We start from the raw sequence: 24,723 nt of genomic DNA on the forward strand, positions 1-24,723 counted from the left end.
AAGACATGATACAAAATTAATGAAACTTCAAAACCCTTCGGAGAGGTAGGTAAACTGTGTTTTACAGGAAGTCATATGAAGCATCTTGTGCTTGAACCGCAGAGATCCAGCCCAAGAACAACAATGAGAACAAGCTCCTACCCTCCCCTCTGAGGTGCAACAGGGAGCAAAGTTTACAGCCTAAAGATTAACAGCTCACAGCCTCGGCATGAGGGATGCAGAGCACAAATGACTGGAAAAATTGCTGCTGCAACACCACTGTGATGATCTGTGAAACGGCTGATTTTTCCCACGTGAGACAGATACCTACTACGTCTGCAACAGAAAAAAGGGAGTCCTCGCCCATTGTGGAAAACCAAATCTAAACTCTACACAAATTCTACCTCTTACATGCACAAGGAGAATTTCAGGCTTTAAAAACACATTCATTTTGGATGAATATTCCACATCTGATTTGTACAATATGAAACAAACAGTGGAGCAAGTTTGTTTCTGAGAAATGTATTCAAGCCCTTATTTATCTACAGATTTCCATATTTAGACTACATCTTAATGCTTCTTCCTTTCCGACATCTCTCTGCACACAGCACCTTTCCCTCTGTTCCCTGGTAGCCTCCCCCATCGCTTCCTCCGCAGTGCTTCAGAGCACCTCTCCCTAACATCTCAGCAGCTGCAGGTGGTTTTGCCGATACATTCCTTCAGCTGTTTCCACCGTGCTGCTCCTGTTGTGCTCTTTTCCCCATCTCTGCAGAAATGACTTCTCTCATTGTTCCCCTGCCCATGAGACAGTCGCCTTCCACAGGAGGTGCTGTGGAAAGGGTGCAGCTGGTTTCTCCCTCAGGCACCTCATGCTTTCCCTAGTACAAACGTTCAGGTGAGGTGTAATTCTCACAACTTCACTGGGTGATTTTGCCCTTCTCCATTTTCTATGGCACTTCTTGTATACGGACAGACACATAGCAACAGCTACATAGGTACCTACCTATGCTGCACACGCACCTTGACTAGGCTGCACAAAACCACAGTTGTGATACTAGCTCTTCCTTCTGCGATGACCTTACCTCCTTGCAGCTTTTTAGCATCTTGGAGCTAACCAAGGCACAGGCACAAACTGGGACCTACGTGCAATACTGAATAACTACACATTGTTGAGCCTCCAAGTGCATCACCTAACTGTGCATGAGTGTATATGCATTTGTACATGTGTCACCTTTCCCCAGACAGACAACTTGCCAATGCCCAACGACTCACTTGTGATTCATCCCTGAAATTTATTAGTTAAAACAGCTGAGAAAGGGGAGGAAATTAAACAGTGCAATTGCTAAGTGGACACTCTTAGATCTGGAGTGTAGGAGAACCTCACAATATGGAATTTATGAAATGTACCAAACACAAATCTTGCACTACTTCTACAAGAGTGAGCTGGTTAAGGTGGGCAAAATACTTAAGCCACTACTTTCTGGCATTTCTGGTATGAAGAAATAAACTCGCTGCATGTTTACAAGCAAAGTTATATTGCTCTGTGGCTATTTTGATGAAGAAGGGACACGATTGCAGTCCCTTCACAATCAAGCTTCTCATCACATCAGTTTCATTCAGAGACAGTAAATGCAGTGCAGCTGCCTGGTTCAGGTCCTGATTCCCATTTTTGCTGAATGTCAATGCAGCAACACAAGAGAACTTACTTAAGTGGCAGATATATATATCTAAAAACCTATACATTTTGTAGAACATAAACAGTTTTTTAGAAATAGAGCTTTCAATGCAAGTACCTATGGTTATACCTATGCAACAGCCTAAGCCTCTGCACCACAGGGAAATCTTGGGAGCAGGATTGCTTAACACCTCTTCTAAGCAACTGCAAGTGTTGCCAAGCTGTCTTCATCTCCACAATTATGCTTTGCTATTAACATGATTCACAGAAGAACAAATAAAACACACTACAACAAGCCTTTGTTATCACTGGGAGCCCATTTCACTGTGTGAGTGGCGATCCTCTGAAGAATGATGCTCTACAGAGGTCTCAGTTTGGGAGGCTACTTTGGTGGATGATAACAAACTGTCTCTGGATGTCGAAACATCAAGGGCATGTGTCAAATCACTTACCAACATCCTGCAACTGAACTGATTCTAATAGTCTTATTTCTAAGAAAATAATTACAGTTGTCCCTCTGTAAAGCAATGGGATCTTCCATGTATGTGAGGTGGCTGCAGAGCAGCAAGTATTCTTCTATGCAATATACAAAACGTTGAAAACATATGTGATGATTTAAAGACTGTGTGAGATCACTAATCTGACCAAACAAGAGTGCAAAGCGCAGCAGTACATGTAAATGTTTACTGTGTGTGTTAGTGCTACAGCAGAGCATCAAACATGTCTGCATGGGATCTGAACGATGAAGTTTGCCTAACAACAGGTCTGTAAAATTTAAAACCTACATCTCAGCTCAAGAAGAGCTGGAATTCTCTTCCACTTGGTGAAGTATCTGGCCTGATTGCTGGTGGCTGCTGATCACTGCCATGTCATCATTCTAAATGCCATGAAACATCCCCGCAACTGTGTTAATTAGCTCCCGTTGCAAAGTGCTTAAGCCATAGAGCGAGGTTACTCACGTGATGTCTCTGCGCTGGTAGCAACCTTGAAGAAGGCAGGCGATCAGGTCACTGATAAACTCCACATCATCCCTGTGAAGAGCAGCTTCCAGTTCCTAATGAGCAGAAAGGAGAGAAAAAAAATCCCAACCATCAAACTAATTCCTTAGAATTTACTGCCAGCTGATCAGGACCGAAAAGACCCAAGCAGCCCCAAGTACCTGTACAGCTGCAGAGCATACACTGGGTAAGCTGACCTTCCCCTTCATTAAAAATACTGCTACTACTACCTCTTCATTGCAAGAGTTTATGGGAAGACCTTGAAAAGCTTTTACTGAATGTCACTCTCCAGCCAGAAGACTAATGCTTTTGTCTGGACACAGAAAAATAGAGTTCAGTAAGGTTGAGATACCACAGCCTAATAAGCAAGCCATGATTTCTGCCATGTTCAGCTGATGGGCAGGAATCAACAGTTTCATTCTCCTGCTTTGCTTTCCACTCGCTAAGGCTGATGAGTTCATTTAAAAGATGTGCTCAGAAAGCATGGCCCTAAAAGCCACTTACACAGAGAAGTAGCAGTTTCAGATAGATAGCCAGAAATGACTGAAAGCTGGCAAGCAAATGCCTCAAAGAAAAGTGGGCGTTTTGATTATTTAACTTATTTCTCTCTGGATTTGGGTCCCATCCCCCACCCCCCCCACCCCCCGTAAGACAGAAAGAAGGGATGGAGGGATGTCAGACCTCATAACCCCAAACCTCAACCCCTGATGGAGAGGTGGAGAATATCATGGCTTATTTCAGCACGATGGAATTCACATAAAGGTGTGATGCAGCAACTGATCCACAAAAAGGATAAATTTCTGAACTGTAGTTATTATGAATTTCACACATGTAAGAAACACCTGGTTTTCAGCTAGCAATTTCAAGCTTTGTTTTCAAAAATATTACTAGGTTAAATACAGTTTTATTTATATGCCAGAAAATCATTCACAGTAAGAAAAATCCACTTCCTATAAGGCTTATCATCAGTAGTATACAGCATTTAACAAGATTTAATATGGATAAACAACAGAGGCATAAGAAGCTATTCTTTCTGGGTTTCAGAGTAAATAATGGATTGAATACAAATTCCTACTTGAATGTTACTCAACAGACTGTTACACAAATGGCTAAGCTAATGGCTGCAGAATAAAGGTTAATGGTCAGAGAATAAAGGATAAATGTTTTGGCACTTACCCAATAAAGAAGAGAAAGTGCTTTTTTATTAGACCACAGTAACTGCAGTAATAAAATTATTGATAACAGATCGCAGATTAAATGCTGCTTGTAGTTTTTTAATGGAAATGTATTAATGGCATATTTTCATTATCAACACCACTCTTATTTACCTCTTGTGCAACATCCAAAACATGCTTCACGAGTGGCAGCCTGACACCTGCCCTATGAAGAATGTACTAAACACATCTATTGTATGTGGAAACCCAAGACAAGGAAAGGGTGGTAGGCAGCCAAAGCTGGACATAGTGTCCCTGCCACAGGGCGAGGAAGAGCCCCAAGAATCTCTGTTCTGGCCTCTAGATGACTACCCTGCTTAATGACAAGTTAATACAAAAACTGCAGTTGCTGCTTGCCATCCCTGGGAGAGAATGATATTATTGTTGTGTAAATAGTAATCATGTTATATAAATACATAGCAGTTACCGAGTGAATTCACTTGATAAGCAATCAGTATTTTGGAGGTGCTGACTGACTTTGTTTTGTAAGTTACTTTACTGGACATCCACCTTCTAACAAAAAATATATGAGATGGGAGACAAAAAAACCCCAAAGTATGCAATATGCTACAACATCCCAGGTGTGCTACCAGAGTAAACTTGCAGCTTGTGAAAAATGACATGTTAGGACCCAGAATAAATGGCAGAGGGAAAGTAAGTCTCCGGAGGTTCCCCCCCACCATTCAGCCTCTCCCTCATCCACATACAGTTGTGCACTGAAGCTGTCTGTCAGCAGCCTGCCTCTGCTAGGATGTGGCAGCCTTTTGTGTGAAGGGATATTTGAAGTGCTTCCCGTGAGCCTTTTCAGCTGCTGTTTGACTAAACACTCCTTAAGCAGTGGCCACAACAGGCTCAGATAGCCCCTATCTGCAGCCATTGTTTTCCAGGCCCAGGAGTGACCTTTACATTTTTGGAGCCAACAGGTCACCCCGGGAGCTGGGGGACATTCCTCAGGCACTGGGCAAGGTGCTGTCTCCTGGGCAGGGACCCACCAGCCTTCCCCAAAGCATGTGGCCAGGTAGTTTCTCCCCTTCTCTTGCTGACTTTCCTCTCTCTCAGATGGGTGTCCCTTGTCCTTGCCTTCACAGCAGGTGCAGCACTGATTTGGAGATCTGACCCCGTCGCAGACAGACTTTGTGCCCGCTGGCTAACAGGAGCACTGGGCACGCAGACTGACACAGGGCTGGGTGCAGAGTCCCAGTGACACGCTGTGCTCTGGGGCTCTGGCACAAGTCAGGGTTAGCCAGCACACACGTAGCACCAGGCTAATGAAGGTCCACAATTAGCAGGCATGAAGCTGTTGGTGCTTCTGCAGCAAGGCGCTTAAACCGTGCTCCCCAATGCCACGGGTGCTGCCCGTAGACCACTGTGGTCCTCTGGTCCCTGCCGACAGTCACACCTGGTGCCAGTGGGTTATGGTAAAGGCACAGTCCAAATACTACTGTGATTACTTGTCTTGGAAAAAAAAGACATTGACATTGTTCTGTAAAGTTTTTGTCTACTTTTTTTTCTGTCAGTGCTTGCAATAGGGCAAGAGCAGTGAGAGGTGCTTTAATTTCCTAGGGCTGGGTCCACCGGCACTGTTTCATCAAACGTTACAATTTTCTATCCAGCTGGAATCTCCAGCTTTCTGCCCCAGAACACCTAAATCCTGGACTTTTTCCACACACCCAGGGTGTTGTGAGAACACTAGGGACCAGGAGGATGCAATGCAAATCTTAACATCTCAGGACCACTAACAAAGAGTTGGGGTCCTCTTGGGTTTTTACCTAATGTTTCAGCCCATGCTTTGCAGGAGGAAGAATAAACCTTGTTTTTCTAGCCCTCCCCTCTAACAAGGGACAGCCAGCAAAGTGGCATAATGCTGGAGCAGCACATCTGAGCAGAGATGGCTGAAGTGATGCCAGGGACTCCCAGGAGAAAGAGGCCACCAACCCCACCCTGGTCCTCAGGGCAAACCTTGCCTTGGGCACCTGACCCTACGCTCCTCTGGGCTGGCCCAGGGCAAGCGGCTGGGCTTCCTCCTCACCACCATCCTCCCCACGCCTCAAACTCTTTTGTTTGTCCCCTTTTCTCTTTGAGCACTGAGCTGTGAGCACAGAAATCTGAACCTTGCCAAAATGCTTTGGGGACGGCACAGAAAGGAAACAGAAGAGGCAGCAAATCAGCAGAGGAAGGGGGGGACGGACACATCTCCTCCTCTAGCTGGAGAGCAACAGAGAGGAGAAAAGCAGGATTCTCCCCCTCTCCAGCTGGCGTCACACCTCATTAGGGAAAAGCCTGTTTAACATCTTTCCCTCCCCCCAGCCCGGGACTAAATCCCCCCAGAGTCAGGCAAGGGCTGTCGGGAAGAGGCAGCCGCTGGAGCAAGGGCGACCACCTCGCCCGGGAGAAGCGCTGGCCTGAAGCAGGTTAGCCGGAGCGGGCGAGAGGGCACCAAGCCATCCCGCCCCGCTCCCTGGGACAATAGCTGGCAGGGGTGGGCTGGGGGTGAAGGGTCTGTGCCTGCACGTCCCACGCCAGGCATGGTTCACCCCACCAGTATGCTGCTGGCCAAAGGTTGAGTCAGAAACAAACGCTGCTCCCCCAGAGCTGCTGTGAGCATGCATTAAACCCCCGTATCACCCGCGTTTTGTTGCAATTGCTGCTTCTTCTCTGATCTTGACAGCATGCAAGTGCTGCGGCCTCTGGATGTGTGGTGACCGAAGCCCCACGCTGCCCAAAGTATACTCCTTCTTGGTATCTGCCCAGATTTTTGAGAGGGAGGACAGTCAACTACCCAGGTAAAAGTAAACAAATGAATCCACAACTGTGACAGCAGTGACACCACTGTCACCGACGCAAGCGCAGACGTGATGGCGGGGCTGCTGCATGTGCTGGCTTTTTGAACTACAGAGAGCAGCTGGCCAGCCTCCAGCTCCTAGCAAGCTGTCTGCTTGGCAGGATGTGTCACAAATTTTGGGGCCCTCATTTCAGAAGAAAGGCTCCTCCAAAACCGCAGGAAGCCCAGCACATGCAAGAGCCTGGTGTGAGCAGGCTGGGCGCTGAGGTACAGGACTGCAGTTTAAAGGCTTCCTCCTCTGTGCTGGAGCTGAATCATCTATAACCAAATCTGATGGACATAACCAGTTTAAGCACAGCTAAGCCTCGTCCAAGTTAGCCATCAGTTTAAAAACCCCAATCTCTTCAGCTCTATTTCCATACTGCTGCCATTATCAGCTTTCCATTGCAATGCTCCCAAGTGACTCAACAGGCTTTTGCAGAGGCTTTAGGAGATCACCGAAAGCTACCAGTTGGCTGAGCCAGCCCCAACCTATGTGCTGAAATTCCAACACCATCACCGAATCAAGCCAGGACATTCTTTTCCCATCACAGATAACTAATGACTACAGGTACCTGAGCAAGACTCTGGCAAATTCGTGCAAGAGAGTACAGTTACTGGGATTGGTCAGGAAGGTGGGAAGTCAATTGCAGGTCTGAAATGCTTCCAACAAGCACCATTTATCCCTGCGTTGTGTGATGCCGGTGTGCGTGCTTCACATCTCTGGCTAGTAGCTCCTGCTCTCCTCCCCACCAAAGAGCCAGCCACCCCAGGAGGATGCAGGGACTTGGGGAGGGACCACTGCTCCCCCCAACATGTCCCAGAGAGGAAAGTGTGGCACCCACCTTTCAGCTGAAGAACACACCCAGGTGAGTCATGAAAAGCAGCAGCAGGCCAGTGCAATGAATAGCGGGACACAGTCCCGAAGCTGATGTGACAGTATCCAGCTGCACCACCAGCCAGTTCCTCTGCCAGCTCTCACAAGTCAGCTTGTTGGTCTGCTGGTACACTCAGCCCCTAGAACATACTCGGCACGCCTGAAAAAAACATGCCCCCACCCAGCAGCTAGAGTGCTTCCTGCAGCCCAGTGCCACGCTCTCCCTGCTCGTGATTGCTTCCACCACATGGGAATAGTTTTCAAGAGTGCCCTGCTCTGCTTGACGAGCCAGGAGGGTATTGTGGGGAGTTAGGGCTATTCCTAGGGCCACAATACCCTAAAAGAGCAAACAGCAGTGGGTTTAGATGGTTGCCATAAAGTCAGAAAGAAGTTACAGCTCCTGATCTAGATGGATTCTTCCAGCCACATTATTTTAATTTTAAGCAGCTAGTTGCAGACACCAGCCATTATCCAAGCCCGCAGCTGGACACATCTCTCCCAGCTTCCCCACAGTCCTGCAGGAGCCTGCATGCTGCCCTCTCTACAAGATGCTCCAGGGCCTTACGGCTTCCTGAGCCAAAAGGGCCTCTGACTCCTCCACTCCACCCTTCCACTGCAATGAAAGTGGGCGCTCAATGCCCTGTGCTCCTGGCAGAGGGGACCAAGTCAGCAGCTCTCCTCAAGGAAACATCATCATCTTCACCTTGAGGCCTGGGGACCACAAACTCAGGGGGAGCTAAGCTGGCCTTCTACGGTATGGCTTCAGGGGTGCGAGAAGAGGTTTAGTGACACCCAGCACCACAGTGGTCCCAGCTCTTCTCTGAGCCACCAGACTGGTGTATGTGAGGGCAAAAGATGAAGAACACTCCCCTGACTGAGCAGAAAAGCTACCCTGCCAGAAGAGGACTATCATTTGGGGAGGGGTGAAAAAAGCAAGAGCAGCTAAGGTATTCCCTTTCCCATTTCTTCAGGTCCCCCCTTAATGTCTGTCAGTGCCTTCTGAGGTCCCTACCTACCTCGACTTTCTGTGTGCAGACTGAAGGCTATTTCAAGCATGTTTTAAATAGGGGCATAATGTTACTCCAGGACTAAACAGAGGTGTGAGATGACAGCTTTGTATGAGCAAGATGGTTATAAACAGAAAGTCAGGGAGAATTTATCGTATTGCCTCCACATTGCACTTGTTTGCAAAGAACAAACCCCACGTGCTCCCCGCCGTGCGACGGGTAACATCAGCCTCCTCTCCTGCAGCAGCTCCCTTCAGCTACCAAAGGAGATGAACAAACACTGAACTCTGCTCAGTTCAGCCCAAGTAGGTTTGAAAATGCAAACTCTTCCCAATGCCCATGGATATTTTCGGTCAGGTTAGAATCTTCCAAAGCTTGGTTTATAGGCATACTCCGGTTTTGTCCCCCTTTAGCCTCTCTATCAGGATGCTTACAAATCTGAGACCACCATGCTATCTATTTACCACTTATCCCACCTACCAGAACAGTTGTGGCTTCTTGTTCTTCATCCACGTTAACCTGCTGCCTGATCTCTCCTTTGGGACAGGGACCCTCCCCTGTTTGCACAGCATGCCGCCACTTGCTCTCCAACTGCAATTCTTCACTGCTACATAATACAAACAAATACAAGCCGCTCACACTGGGTGGCTAAAAAGAGATTTCAGACGGATCAATCCAGTCTCCCTCCCGTCCCAAAGTTTCGGTCTCCTCCTAGCTTGTCTTGCCTGCAGTGGAAGTGATTTGGGACAGGAACTACATTCGTTATGAATTTTACGCATTGTCAGCACTTAAAAGATGTAAAACTGCTACTTGTTGCATTTCCTCCCCCTGCAAAGCACCCTTCAAGATGGACAGGGTATATATGAAACTCTGAAGTAACAAGTGATTAATTTCTGATTAATAGTTAGACATTACTACTTTATGCCTCTAGAGAACCTTTCATCCTAGAGCATCAAAGCATTGAAAGAATATTCAGTAAAGCCTTGTAGCACCTGAGAAGGGAGGGGATGCACACACCCACATGCAAAGCAATTTTACAGATGGAGGAACTAACGCAAACCCAAGCACCCTTACCAGGGCCATGCTTCACTCAGTGGCGAGGCTGAGAGAAGCCGTAAGGCTTGACACTTGATGACACTGCAGTCATTCTTTTTCAGCAGTTTTATTAACAGCCAAAGCATTTGGAGATCATGCTATCTCCCTCCAAATGATCATTTCTCCCTTTCAAAATAATCCCCTCTTCCTTCAGACCACATAATTTACACCGTTTACCATAAGCCAGTTATGCTGGCTGAGGGGCAAGCATCGCACTGGGCACTGAGCTGGCTTTACATGGGAGAGGGACAGAAATTTCAGGTTCAGTATAACCAATGGTCTCCAGCCTCTGGTTTGCAGACGTCTTGCAGACCCTGTGGAAGACTTCCAAGAGGCCTGCAAAGGGCAATTAAGAAAAGCAAGCTTAACACCAGTCTGCTTAAATTTCTAATCAGGGGTCTACGCCTTTACGGGAAAAGTACTGGGGTCATGCCCTTAAGAAAACCCCAGACCACAACACCCCCAACAAAGTGGCTGACCACTATTGCCCAAGCCACAAGTTCAACTCCTCTAGCTGAAAATAACCTACATACACAAGGTGAGAGGAAACACAATCCGCTTGAATTGTATCTTTTGCCTCACCCTCAGAAAGATACTATTTATCATCACCTAGAACCGACCTCGCCCAGTAGCTGCGCTTGTACGAAGTATCAGATGCATTCAAATCATTAAACTACTTGTAGATTATGCTGGTTTAGGCTTTTGGATTTTTTTCTGGGAAGACAGGTTGAGAAAAGTGGTGAGCAGACAGCTAGAGACAGGGACCATTCTGAAGCTAACCCATAATACCATATAGATTACATATTGTTAAGCTCTCACAGTCCCATGCCAGTAGTACCTTGCCGGTAAAACCAAAACAAAACAATCCCAAACTCCTTCTCTCCACAAATGCTGGATACAGCATTCCCATTTGTGGGCTAAGTACTACCAGCAGCTGAAGACTAAAAACTATAGCAGCTGTTTTACACAGCAACTTGGGTGAACACAGTCACATTGGTGGGGAAGAGCATCGGCCCAGCTCTACCTGTTCCTGATGTTGTTTCTGGAAACAACATCACCGGGTTAGCTATGGTCCCTCCCCAGACGATTCAGCTGCATGATAAATAAAGAACAGCTGATCCTGCCGTGTCACCATCTCCTGCGGTAAGAGGCTTCCTGGGTACCTAGTGGGAGTTCTGCTAAGCTTTTAAGCCCATTGGCAACGTGGGGAACAGTCTGTAGCTCCAAAGCCAAGAGGCTCGAAGTAATAATCCGATTTCAAAGCTCCTCCTCCTCTCCAGCCAAAGGCAGCAAGGGAGGATGAGATCAGACTGTAGATGCTCTTCATTTTAGGTCTGGCCATTGCACTCATGCTCATCTGCTCAGCATGAGCACGGGGAAGGGAAAGGATGAGTGCCAAAATCTGGAATGGATTGCTTGGCTAAAGTTTCTGCAAAGATTTAAGACTTACTGGGAAAACAATTTTTAAGGGGGTTTTTGCTGCTCTTGATATAGCCCTACTGGCCCCATCTAAGCCAACCTCCACTTTTCTAGTTCATGCACCGGCTGCAGCTCCTGGGGGATTTACTCACTGCCATCGTGCACTACTGAGGCACCATGGCATTCAAGCTATGCGGCTGGTTTGCACTCCTGCCACCAAACTTCTGTCACAGCAACAGAGTGGTGCTCTGGCATTTACATCACTGCCCCCTCCAGGATGTTATTAGCTGACAGTTGATAAGCAAGCTAGGAGAAAACTATCTTCACGGGAGTCAAAATGAACAAAAAGCCCAGATTGCTCCTTAAGGATTCAGGTGATTCCCTTACAACCCTTCTGCCCTCCAAACAAAGCTGACAACCTGGCTTTTGAATGGGGGAAGAAAGATCCCTGGTCACCCTTGCCTGAAAAAGCAGGATGAAACGGTAAAATACATTAAGATAGAAAAGGCTGTAAAGCCTTGCTTTTTCCCTTTAATCTGATCTCCACAGCCAGCCATTCTTCTGCCTCCCCTTTGGATGCCCCGCGGAGTGCAGCCCACAGCATACCCACCACAAACAAACCCTGGCTGGTAGCTCAGCGGGGTGATAGGCCTTAAAGTGCTGTCGGCACTAAAAACTGCTCCTTCTCGCTCTGGGTCAGACAAAAGAGAAGCCACCGAGAGAGCCCGCAGCCACACACAGGTACCCCGCAGGTTTCTACCACCAAGCGTGGCCAAGATGAATGGTGGGTGAATTCCACCACAGTGCTACAGTGAAATCCAAGTTTCAGTACTTTTTTTCCCCCTATTGATTCAGCAAAGAAGAATTTGCAAAAGTATGAAATAGCTGCCTACCAGTATCAACCCTTATGATGCAGCCAGCCAGCTACTCAGATGTGTATGCTGCCTGTCTGCAACAGGCTTGGTCTCAAGTCTGAAAATAAGTTTTAAGAATGCACATCTATTCCATGGCGTAACAGTTTGTAGAATCATAACTAACAGGTCTCTTTCAAACTCCTAGATAACTGCCTGCACTACTCTGGAGAACCAAAAGCATTACCTTTCTTATCTATCACACTCGCTGAGGTTATTCCAAACTTACACAGTCCAGACATACTTCAACACACAAATTAATGAGTTTTATATATATTTTTTTAATTATTATAACAAACACAGATGCTACCACCCTAATGAGACATATATGCATTACGGGATAGGCTTGTCATAGAATATGGTGTTTCAAGCCTGTTAAATACTGTAACGTGAGTCAGTTCCTTACACAGCCCCAGCTTTGTAATGCACATCACCATGGGGTCTAATGTCAAAATAAATTGTTTTTGTTCCCTCTTCCAGTACTCACGATGTACCTTCAGCCCTGTCCAAAAAAAAACCCTGTATTTCATCGGATATGTGGAAAAGTCCCCCAGAGGCAGCATCTTCCACAGGATGCTAGTAAAAACTCAGACAGGACCCAACAGGATTGTCTGGTAACAGCTCTCAGGGCTGGGAGCAGCCGGGAGATGAGCTAGGAGCCCCATGGAAATTCCCGTTCCCTTCCCTGCAGCTGGGGAAAGGCCAGGGGGAGAAGGGTCTGCTCAGAAAAACAAAACAAAAAGCTGGCAGTCCCAGGGGGTTTAGGCTGAGTAAAGGATAAAATCTCAGGAGCTGCTTCTTGCAACACACTGTGAGTAATTCCATGTTCACACAAGTGTCATGGTGCAACTGTCCTAAGGCCTCTCAGCCAGAGGTGGCCACGAACCACCCCTCCACCCGCGTCTGGAAAGAGCTCAGCTCACACATGTTTGCCAAGGGAAATAATACAGAGCCCTTCATGTGCTTAGGAGACAGATGCTCCGTGTTTGACTCCACATCTGGCAATGCTGCTCCATAAAAAAGGTGATGGAGTGCTTGTAGCTCTCCTTCCAGAGCGCAGGATTAACATCTTCTTCAACACATACGCCATACAGGAATTCTTCTCTAGCTTAATTTAATGTCGTCTTTATAAGCCAATAAATTTGCAGATTGCTACAAACACTTGGCTATTTATGCAATAATAGTTACATCTGTCACAAATGCTGAATTATTATTAATGTTAATTACCATTATTATTATGTTCATAAATATTAATGCTAACTGCACTCTTAAAACACATATTATAAACAGCATTGTAATTTGAGGGAAGCGCAGTAAACTATTGCCCAGACACAGAGGAAACCAGGTCTACTGCTATAACACTTACTCTACAGACATTAGTTGGAGTACCTTTTTCCCCTAAATTCTTTCCTGCCATCCAGAATAAGAAAAAAAGAAAAAACCCAGACCTGTTTCCCTACATTTTAAAAAACCCACAAAGGTTTGTTACATCTTGTAAACTGTAATAGCCAGCTTTGTTACTGCAATTCAGTATAGAAGTGATGACACTGGATTATCCAAAGATCCACACAAAATGCTTTGGTTGGATGAAATAGCTGATCTGCCTGAAGTGGGGAAAAAAAAATCCATGGTAACAGATAATTATATAACCAGCTTGTAAAACTGTTATTAGTAGAGCAAGGGATCAGGAAAGCTCTGGCTTTTATTCTCACTTCACGCACTCAGTGATGAAAGCTAAACCTCTGTCTGTCTCCCTCTCCTCACCCACCCAAAAGTTAGATAATCTTTAGCCAACTCTGTAAAACACTTTGAGTAAAACACCACTCACAAAACATCTTTGAGTAAAAGCAAGGCTGAGATTAACGTACTGCTACTTCTCTAACATTCAGATGCTGTGTTCTACCTTGATAACAGAAGAAAACTGGAAAAAAATTCCCTCTGCCATTCAGATAAGGTAGCTTAAGGACCTGGGGGTAAACTCTAAAGTTCAACATTTTAGTTTGAAAGGACATTTCCAGTCATTGGCTACTGGAATTCAGATCTTCCGATCTTCACTAAGTGATAAAACGCAATAAAAAAGAGCTTTGCCAGAAGGTGTCTCTCTCAAGGAAGGAGTGGGAACATTAGCCATTCTGTATATTAACTATGCATAGCAAAAAACCACACATGGACCTTGTTCTCAGTTACCCACAACTGAATGTCTCGGGAAATCTTTCCTCAGGAGTACAGCTTTGCGCCTCCTTTCTCAGGAATGACAGAGGCGAATCCAAGCAGGAGAAAAATTAAACTGGTGGCAACAGACCTTGAAGGTCTGACAGTGACCTGCAGCACTAAGGTCTTCGAAACTGCTTTCATTTGCCACAACATAAATTAGATTCCTCACTAGGTACAGCACCAGGGTTAATGGGAGCTTTATAAAGCCTTCTTTGAACATACAGATTATCCTTTTCAAAAAAGACTAATCTTGTGATTTAAAGTACAGTACTGGGAGCCAGGAAACCTATTCCCAGCTCTGTCAGGCTAGGTGACTTCAGGCAACCCACTTGTCTGTTCTCTGCTCTTTTTCAATACACACAAAATAGAGACAAATGCCTACATTTCCCATGAAGCTTAATGCTTGCAAGACAACAAGGACCAGCAGAGGATGGCAGGCCTTTTTATAGACGGGCTTGCTCAAACCTCTCCAAACACTAAGTCCCACAGATAGCAGCAAGGACACCTGCACTGGGCACTTCACACAGGCAAGAAGCCTGAATTACAACACTACCAATTACATTTTTTTCAGTAGTGAAGGAAATGTTTCATCCCGTCCAGCACTTCTGTCCAAAGCAGGTGCTTAAAAGGAGCAAAACTAAGGAACTAAGAAAAATTCAAGTTTAGGGAAAGCCATGCTGGTTAAGCAACTCCCAAAGAACAGCCTTCCTCTGCAGGATCTGATTTCACTGCAAGAATGTTAAAACCAACTTAAAGACAACAAAGTAAATTAGATTTAAAAATAATAGTTAAGTATTTCAAAGGTAAAACACAGAAATCTAGCAAAAGTGCAAGACGACACAGAACATACAGTGCTGAGAACAAGGACCACTACTTTCCTTTGAAGAACAAATTCATCCTAGACATCTCCACTTTGAAAACCAATACTGGCTTAAGAGTCTCCTCTCAGAAGGTGCCTGCCAAGCCTCCCAAACCATCAGTTACATACTCTTCATGTTTTAGTTTCCATACATTGATCTCCTTCAAACTTTTAAATAAAATGCATATAAAACTTTTGGGTATAATACAATCCTATGATTTCCAAACCTCCTTATAAGAGGGCACGCGAGCCTTACTTGTGCTATGCCCTACACATGCCAAAGACGCACATCTTTCAAGACTGAGCACAGCTCTCTTCTGTACACCCCAGTATTTTGATCAATGCATGCACATGCTGCTACTGTTCCGAAACACCTACTTGCCCATAAGCACAGATGACTCTGACCTGGTCACTCCCAGAGGGCTCAATCCCACTGTGCTAACGGGTGGTAACATTTCCCATGACTCAGCCTCACTGATAAAGCTTTAGCAAGAGGAGTTCCAAGGACTGTTTCCCAACTCATTCCCTTCCAGCACATAGAAATTTCAGGAAGTCATTTTAACCCAATAACCTCCATGTCACTTCCACCCAGTCAAAATAGAAGAAGAAAAAGCAAACAAAAAAAATCACATCCTACTCTGCAGACTACAAAATTTGCTCATTCCAGGGTTTCTTGCACAGAAGAAAGTTATCCAACCACAAACACCATAATGTCACTTTCTTTTCCTCCAAAATAAATTCTGATGTTGAAAAATTTCCACCTACGCATTTACTGTGGGCAGCTTCGGTCAACACAGGAGCACATCCACAGCCAGCAATCAAGGAACAGCACGCAGGACTACCTCTGTATTGGTTTCCAGCTGGAGTGCAAAGTTAGGAATTTGCTTTCCCCCACACACCCCCAATTTGACCACTGATCTGAGAAGGAAGAAAAAAAAAACCCGCCAAAATGCCCAGACTCACTTTTGTATAAACTGAGGTATCATAATTATTTTTCAGATGAAAAGCAAATGATTATATTTTCCTAATAGCACTTGGCAAGAGAGCTAGAGCAGTTTGATCCGTTGCTACTCATTCCTTCGAACACACATCCAACCTTTCAGTCTGTGCTTATTGGCTATATGGAAGGTAAAGCAGCAAGGAGCACTGAAGGATTAATTCTCACAATAGCGGGAAGCAGGATGCCAGCTCGTGAGGGGGTGGGGGTGACTGGGGGAAAAAGATGAGCGTGTAGGCTTCAACCCTGGTCTTTGGACTTCCTTGCCGTGATTTCATCTTCTGCCTAAAGCTACCTTAAAAGGGAGCTACCATGGAAAGGGTGCCCCGATGGCTTAAATGTAAGAAGTGTTACGAGAATTTTGTTTTAAAACTGCAAAGATGATGAGGGGGGACTATATATGTGAGATAGATGCGAGGCACGGCTCAGCAGGGAAGGGAATAGCTAAGGCACAAACAGTTCATACGCTGTTGGGAGTCACACAGTAGCTGAATAGATTTATGATTCAGATGTTTTAGTGTTGGTTATCAGCGATTAGCTCAAACTCTTAGAAAAACAGAGAGGGAGAAAGATTAAGCTTTTGTCAGCTCTGGCCCTCATCCTTCCTTTGCCTGGCAGCAGGGGTTACTGATTGTTTCTGTCCCTTTTTTAACATCAGAATGGCTTGGAGCCACATTCATTACAGAAGCAGATCACACTGCCAATACAATCATAAGCATTAGATTCAACAGCTAATCATTTAAGTGCAACATAATTTATTTAGGAACATCCTATGCAAGTATATTTGTAAGATTTGGTTATATGGGAACTTTTAAGCGTGGGGGGGTTCCGACCACAGAGATCCTTTAGGACACAGGGCTGACAAAGAGGGACCGGTTTTGCTAACTTTATCTTCAATCTCTGTATAAGCCTAGTAACATTTACACAAGAGGACTTCATGCATGCATCCTGATGGCATTTTACTTCACAACAACTATGTGGACTTCTCACAGATAAGCTAAGTGACTTGCCCAAGATCACACAGGAAGCCCAAATGCAGAGCACTAAACCTGAGCCTAACAACTCTCAGACTAGACCTCTGACCATTACAGCATTAATCCATTTCTAATTTAGTTTAACTGAACTTAACGCTCAGCTAACAGATTTATTCCAACCCACTATTACATGGTGTGGAGCTATATATTAGAGAAAGAGATTTGGACTTTTCTGTGAATCACAACTCTACAGGTAAATGCAATGATGTGACCTTAAGGACAGAGCCATCCTCAGCACCTCCACAACCAGGTGACCTGAAATGCTGCTGACCTGCCAAACCACACTGCAGCGAGACTCTGTGGTTGTGGAGGACAGAAAAAGGACGCTGATCCTGCCTCACTGCATCTGCAGAATGATGTGCATCCCCAGCTCCGACCAAGGTCCAAAGTCCATACAGAAGTAACTGAACACAATTCCCAGTTTTTTAAATGGTTGGAGCCCGTAACAGCCCCTTTTTGTTGAAACTGTAACAGACTCTACACTTTCAGGGGAGAAAGAGCAAATCAGGGTAAGTTAATAATCTGTAACGGTGATATAGCAACTATAGGTTATACTGCTATAAAACAGAGTTCCCCTATATTCCCTTGGTTGTGGTTAAAACAGACAGCAGTACTAGGACTTGCACAGAAAGGAACCCAACGGCAGATTCCTCTCTTACAGATCCAGCCAGGACCACTCATCCAGGACAACAGTGGACTAACACTTACATGCTGACCCAGCGTACAGTGTAAGCAGCAAACATGACGTGCTCGGTCCCTCTCCAACCCTGTGTGTGTGTGTGTTCACCACTCACAGAGTCCATCTGTATACTATCCAACACATCTGGAAAGCAAACAGGCTGCACATCTGCACATCAGTGGTGCAGCGGGTCCAACACTGAGAGGGAACATCAGGCTTATTATGCTGAAGTTACACAGATCATCTGAGTGATTTCTATCCAAAAGCTCCCAGACAGGAACAGAGGAGGCCCCAGACTTCCCTGAACTGCTTCTTAAAGTCTTGCAGTGCTGCTTTCCTTGAGATGCTGCGCATGGTGCGAGCAGATTAAACTCTATTAATGTACGACACTTTTAAACAGTGCAAACTAGAAGTAAAGTTGGAATTAACCAGACTGGTGTAAAATTATACCTTAATGCACACAGGAACCAGATTAGAAGACAGATGGCGGCGAGGAAAAGGAGAAAGAAGAGTGGATTGGATATACATATGTGGATTTACATTCTGTGAGCTTGGCACACATCTTAGAGGCATTTTTTATTTCCAGCATAATAGAAAGTTGCCTGACAGTGCTGGTACACTAGATAAGGGGAAAAAAGAGCAGATGCTTTGAAGGGCTTTGTAGTATGAATCGTCAGTGGGAATTTAGAGATCAAGGTGGGTAGGAGCACTGGAGGAAGGAAGCTCTTTCTGATATGGTGGAAGCATAAAAAGGGAGAAGCAAGAGGAAAAGGGAAATTCTGGTGAAGCAACAGTAACTGTCAGGGTCCAGATCATAAGCAAAAGTGCACGGGGAAAAGCTCAGCAGAGATGCAGCTAGGGCAGCAGCATGCAGAACCCTGAAAGTAGAAGTAATACAGTGGAAGCTGTCAAAAAAGAATTAATATTAGTAAACATGTCAAGGAAAGGGACGTAAATCATTGTATCTCCTTATAAATGCACAATGAGTCTACACCTTCAACACTATATGCAGTTCTGGTCCCACTTTTGGGGGGGTGGGGGTGGGAAAGAACTGAAAAGCTGGAGCAGGGCAACAACAGGGATTAAACACATGAAACAGCTTCTGCAGGAAAAACAATTATGCAAAGCAACAAAGACTAACCCCAGAAATGTATGAAGAATGAGTGCTTGTAGCCCATTCTGAAAAAAGGACAGGCATCAAATGAAATTATCAGGATAAAAACAAACAAAAGGAGACTCTTACTTGCACAAGGAATAATTCATCTGCCTGTCTCTTTGTCGTGGAATATTATGGATGCTAAAAGTGTACACAGGTTCACAGAAGAAACAAGCAAATTAACAGAAGGGGTGTGTTGGGTGTGTGTGCGTGTGTGTGTGAATTTATCAAGGGCTGTTAAATATAAAACAAAGTTTCTGAACTACAAATACGAGCCAGAGGCTGGGAGCACAGTCTAGGGAAGTATCATTGCTCGATTCGATTACCCTGTTCTGACACTCTTCCCTAGGTATCCGCTGTACAACAAGAGACAGGATGCTGGGCTAGAAGGACCTTTGATCTAACCCTGTACATCCATTTTTGTGTACAAGGCAGAAAAGGGTTTGTATTCCACAATGAATCAGGCTGGGGATAGTAAAATTCCAACAGGAAAAAACGTGACTTAGATGGCAAACGCAGAAAACACTGGTTGCCTAGAGCTGAATTTCACAGAGGAGGGAAAAATGTAAGGGTCCTTAAAAAAATAATAAATAAATATCTTGTTACATCATTAAAATGGAGGCCAAAGACGAAACTTTTAACAGCCAAGTATGTGTACGAATACGCAAAACTGTATTTCAGACATAAGAGAAAATAGAGACTTGATTTCACACGACTTGGGGTGTAAAAAAGCAGGCAAAAAAAAGGTAATAAAAGAACAGTATTGAAGAAGACTCCCAACATGTAAAAACTCCATTCTCCTCCAATGCCTCAAGCTATAAGCAGGGGCAAGAGAAAAGAGATGAAAAATGCAGTTTGACATGCTCATTCAACTTCAAGAGACAAATCTGAGACGAGGCAGCGGAGACAATTGTGTCATTAAGGTACTGGACAGACACGGGGAGATCAGAGTTCATTTCCCAGCTGTGCCACAGACTTCCTTCACAATGTTGGGCATTTCACTTTGTTGTTCTATAAAACTGAAAAAATATTTTCTTAATGCACAGGAAAGCAGCAAGGCTGAATTCTTTAAACATCTGAGATGCACTGTGGTGCCTGAAGAAGCACAGTTAGGACAGCAAACTGCAAGCACTCGCATGCCAAGGACCATGTTCCGCAGGCTGCTGGGACCAGGTGCAGCACGGGATGGAACCACAGTGGCAGGGGCAGGGGAAATAATTCCATTGCAGGAAATCAGCTCAGGGGAATTAAACCTGATAAGGTATGAGGGGAAGAGGCTTCAAAGCCAGTCAAAATATAGCACACAGAAAGCATGTTTAAAGAGCCGAAAAGTTTGCAATGCCTCTGAAGAACAATGCTGCAAACTATAGGAAGGAATCAGCATGACACTACAAGGGTAGGAGATAAATAGGATGATTGGGTGTAACATGCCATTTCTGCAATATCTGAGTCTACTAAATCCAAGATGCACTTGAGTACTTAGAAATAAAGAAATAATGCTTAGCCTAACATTTTCAAGGCTTTCTACTGAAAATTTCTTCCACCCCTGTGAACAGGAATATAAACAAATCATTGGAATATTAACCATATCACTAAAGGAGATATGAACAGGATCTGACTTGGGATACCAGCACCAGTGCAAAGTCTACAAAAACAGCAGTATGTGCTGTTTAGATCCACTGAAATTTTACACTCAATTGCTTAAGATACACTAATACCTTAAAAACTTATCTAAAACTGAATATGAAATTACTGTTAAGTAGTAAAAGCTGAAGCTTCCTCTGACTTTTAATCAATCACTTAAATCACACTTAAAAACATCCAAACCAAATATTTGCCAAGAGGTGTAAAATGACTCCCAGACTGAACTGGCAAAGAGCACTGAAAAGCCCGGAATAGACCTTTACTGATAGGATAAATTGAGCCTTGACATGTGTGGAGCCCATCTGCGAGCAACGAACAGTATGCACTTCATTTCTGTTTATTCCCTTCACATGGATGTGAATTTCACAGGTAACTTTATAGCAACACTGTCAGGCTGGTGCCCAGCTCCCCTACCTGCGTCCCCCCCTCTGCTCACTCACAGGTCTGCAGCAGCTCCTGGTCATCACAGATGACCAGGCACAGGGAGGTTTTAGGATTTTTAATCCTAAATCCAGTTAGCCAGTTGAGTTTTCTTTGCCATGTTATTTTACAAGTGGATCATCCTTTCTCTGCCCATCTCGTAGTCACTCATGGCATTGCAGCACAGCGCATGGGAGGACAAGGCTGCTGTCAAGCACCTACCTACAACCCGAGCACAGTCCTTGGTGCACTGGGGAGCACTGAGCTGCCAGACAAAAACTTACTTTCCCTTGTCAATTTCTGAATAAAAGCCGTATGTAAGATGCTGAGATGTTGACTTCATAGAACCCCAGAGGACCCGAGGATCAGAAATCACCCAGGTCAGCTGGCTACCTGCAGTAAATCTGTTTTAGGTGCAAAGCATCTCATTTAACACAACTTAGTACTAAACTTCATCATCAAACCATTTTAGAAAGTTATAGTGCATTTTTAAATTCATTTTTTAAAACTAAAAGCACTTTAATATATGTCATAAGCACACAGTTTATTCTGTAAACAGGAAGAAAGTTACAATTTCGTAACTTAAAACATTAAAATGAATCCAAGTAAATGTACAGTAAAGCCGTAAATTGCTTAAACACATACAGAAGAAAATACTGAATTGAATGTAAAGACTGAATGTGGCTGCAAATCTCCAGATAGCAGCAAGAACTTTTACTAATATAAAAGGCAAAAAATATTAAAATCATATTTAAACACTGATTTCTTGCTTGCTTGTTTTAATTAGAAAGTGAAAATCTCTGATTTTAACAAACCTGTTTAAGCTTCCCAATAGTCTGAAGGTAAGGTGGTGTCAACATACTCGGAAGACCTTTTCAAAGTGTGTCTCCAGAGGGAGAGGCTGGAGGGACTACACAGGACAGGTCGGTACAGGAGGGCACTGCAGCCGCAGAGAGCTGAACCCTGCAGGAGCCCTTGATGGGCGCCAGTAACGAGCAGGCGCTGTAAAAACCCACTGATGCCTGGAGTCACATAAAATTAATTTAAATTGGAAACAAACTAGCCCGAGTAGCACTCGCCTGAGTTTCAAACAATGTTAAGAGTGAAGCAGCATATTACTTATTTTGCTGGCAGCTTGATCATTAAAATTAAATAGGAAGTGGCAAAGCTGCAGGGCAGGCAATACCGTGCATTCGTGTATAAAAAGCAACGGTGAGCTTGGGAATTACAGACACTTGTAAACCTTATTTTAGTACCTGGTAAAATGGCTCAACTGAGCAGTTATGAAAGTTAGATTAATGCCATACAGGAGGCACAGATTAGCATGGTATTTCCATAAGAAAAATGGGCACCTCCATATTTTCTGTAAGGAGAGTCAAGACAGCAGTTAAAGAAAAACTGGTAGATATAATTAATTTGAATTTTCAAACAGCCTTTGGTAATATGAATCACTGCAGCCTATTAGGGAAACTAGTCATGGGGTGAGAGGTAAACATCTGTCAATAGATTAAAGCTAATTTAGAAAAAACTAACAGCATGAATAAATGGCCAGTTTTCCAGAAGGTTAATGGGGGAAGTCCCAGGGGCGGATACTATGATCAACATTTAATACATTAAATGATCTGGAAAGGGGCATATACAATGTGAAATAGGAAAAAAAAATGTTGACAATACCACTCTATAGGTTAGTTAAAACCAGTGTGAAATAGAAAAATAAAATCTGAAGGATCCACCCAAGTTACAGCAAATAAATGTTAGTGCACACAAGTGCAAGGTTATGCAAATTGGCAAGGAGAGTCTGAACTAATTGTAGACATGGATGGGTTCCACATTAATTGTAACCATTCGGAGAAAGATCTAAGTGCCCTCATGGGCAGTGCAGGGAAAACATCTGCTTAGTTTCCAGTCATTGTGAAAACCACAAACCAGATGTGGAGCTTTGCATTAAAGAGAGATAAAGAATAATATGGAAAACACAATTTCAGTCTCTAACATTGCATTCAACCTGTTTGTCTTTGTAACAAAACAAAATATCAGAAACTTAAGTCCAGAAAGAGTTGACATGCATTAGAGCTCCAGAAAGATGCTCATCTAAGAACTCAGTTACAAAACACACACGTTACTGAACTCAGACTCGTTGAACTCTCGTTGGCATGATTTTGGTTGGCCTACAGTCCAGTAAAGAGTTTGCTGAATAAGAACTGTAATGGTTTTCGAATTTCTGGGCTACGTTCAAGGGGCGATAAGTAAGAGGTAAAATGATCCAAGCATATGAAACATAACGCAGGCAGAGAAAGCCATCTGGATGCACCTATTCTCTATTCCCACCCTCTTTTTCTCCCCATAAGTCAGGAACAAGGAGCTATCCAAATAAATAAGACAATAGATTTGGAAGTGATGAAAGAAAACACTGCTGCACCCATACAGACAGAACTAACCCACAGAACTCTTCTCTGCAAGGTATTTATTGAAGCAATAATCCTAATAAGATTAAAAACCACAAAACATCAACAATGTCAGCAATTGGAGTCAAGACAATTCTGCAGTTTTCCCACTTGTCTTTGCAGGATTTTACTCTTTCTTTCAAAGTATCTAATATTAAGCATGACTCAGGACAAGAAATGAGAACAAGCTGGGCCAGCGCTCTCATCCAGAACCTGCTCAGAAGGTTCAATACAAGGAGGTGGACAAACCCTGGACATGAAAGCAGGTCAAATTGAAAGAGGAAGGAGACAGGGAAGACATGACTTTAACTTCATTGTGTGAGCTGCATTCAAGGAAAAGATGGTTCAAGTCACCACAAGAGCAGCGAAAAAAAAATATGCTGAGAAACAAGGCTTTTCAGGTCCAAAACCTTCAGCCTTCTCTGAAAAGTGGTAGGAGGCAGTATCAACTCTACAGTTACTACCACCAACTCTTCCATCCAAACCAAATAGGAGGGATTTTTGCCTAGGTATTGCCCACACCTGCATAGCCATTCAGATTAGAGTGAGGACTTAAAAGTAGTATAGCTGTTGCTATATGCAGACAAAACCTAGAGCAGATATTGTTGTGAAGCTAAAGGGGAGGTGGGCTGCACATCTGCCCTGCAGGTCACACAACATGGCCCACACCACATCATTTAGGCAAAGAGAAAGGTGAGTGTGAGATTACCAGCCTGACAGCCATCCACCACTGGAAGAAAAGCAGTATTTGAGGAGACGCCGATCTTTCTTCCCTATCGGTGAGGAATAACATCTCCATCAAAAACTGACTGCTGAGCGCAGTCAGCTAGCCTCCAGAGCACTGACTCGCATAGCAAGATCATTGTATATTTGCCATCTAATTCCTTCTTACACCTTCTGGCAAATCCTGAGTGGCTTGTTTAGTACTTAGCCCAAGTCTGCCAAGGGAACGCGTATCCAAAGTGTCCCCAGTCTCCTACTTTGTCAAATAATCCTGATATTGGTTACTGAGATGATCTCACTACTGATTCATGATACTAACCACCTCCTGCTTTCCAGTGGACTTTATTGAGGTTAAAATTCACAGAGACACAAATGGCATGCATACAAGATCCTATTTCTAACCCTGGAGCATTCGGTGGATAGTCTGCCACCCTCCAATGTACATGTCCAGTATAGGTGTTTCAAGAGCAGAGCTTCCTCTTCCTTTTTAGGAGTCAATCCTTGTGCTCAATCAATTTTCACCTCTTGCTTTCTCCTATTATTTCTATCGCCCAATT

General features: G+C 44.3%; 1 protein-coding gene across 3 annotated transcripts in view; it reads right to left on the reverse strand.

Moving 5' to 3' along the window:
* Nucleotides 1–24,723, reverse strand: part of LOC102054055 (chromatin remodeling regulator CECR2) — a 102,603-nt gene that overhangs the window by 49,544 nt on the left and 28,336 nt on the right. For all 3 annotated transcript variants that reach the window (XM_055711776.1, XM_055711774.1, XM_014281247.3), the window contains exon 2: nt 2,614–2,708. In XM_055711776.1, the coding sequence (XP_055567751.1) occupies nt 2,614–2,708 (95 nt within the window). The remainder of the gene's footprint in view (nt 1–2,613; nt 2,709–24,723) is intronic.

The sequence above is a fragment of the Falco cherrug genome, chromosome 5 (assembly GCF_023634085.1).
Source record: "Falco cherrug isolate bFalChe1 chromosome 5, bFalChe1.pri, whole genome shotgun sequence".
NCBI classification, from domain to species: Eukaryota; Metazoa; Chordata; class Aves; order Falconiformes; family Falconidae; genus Falco; species Falco cherrug.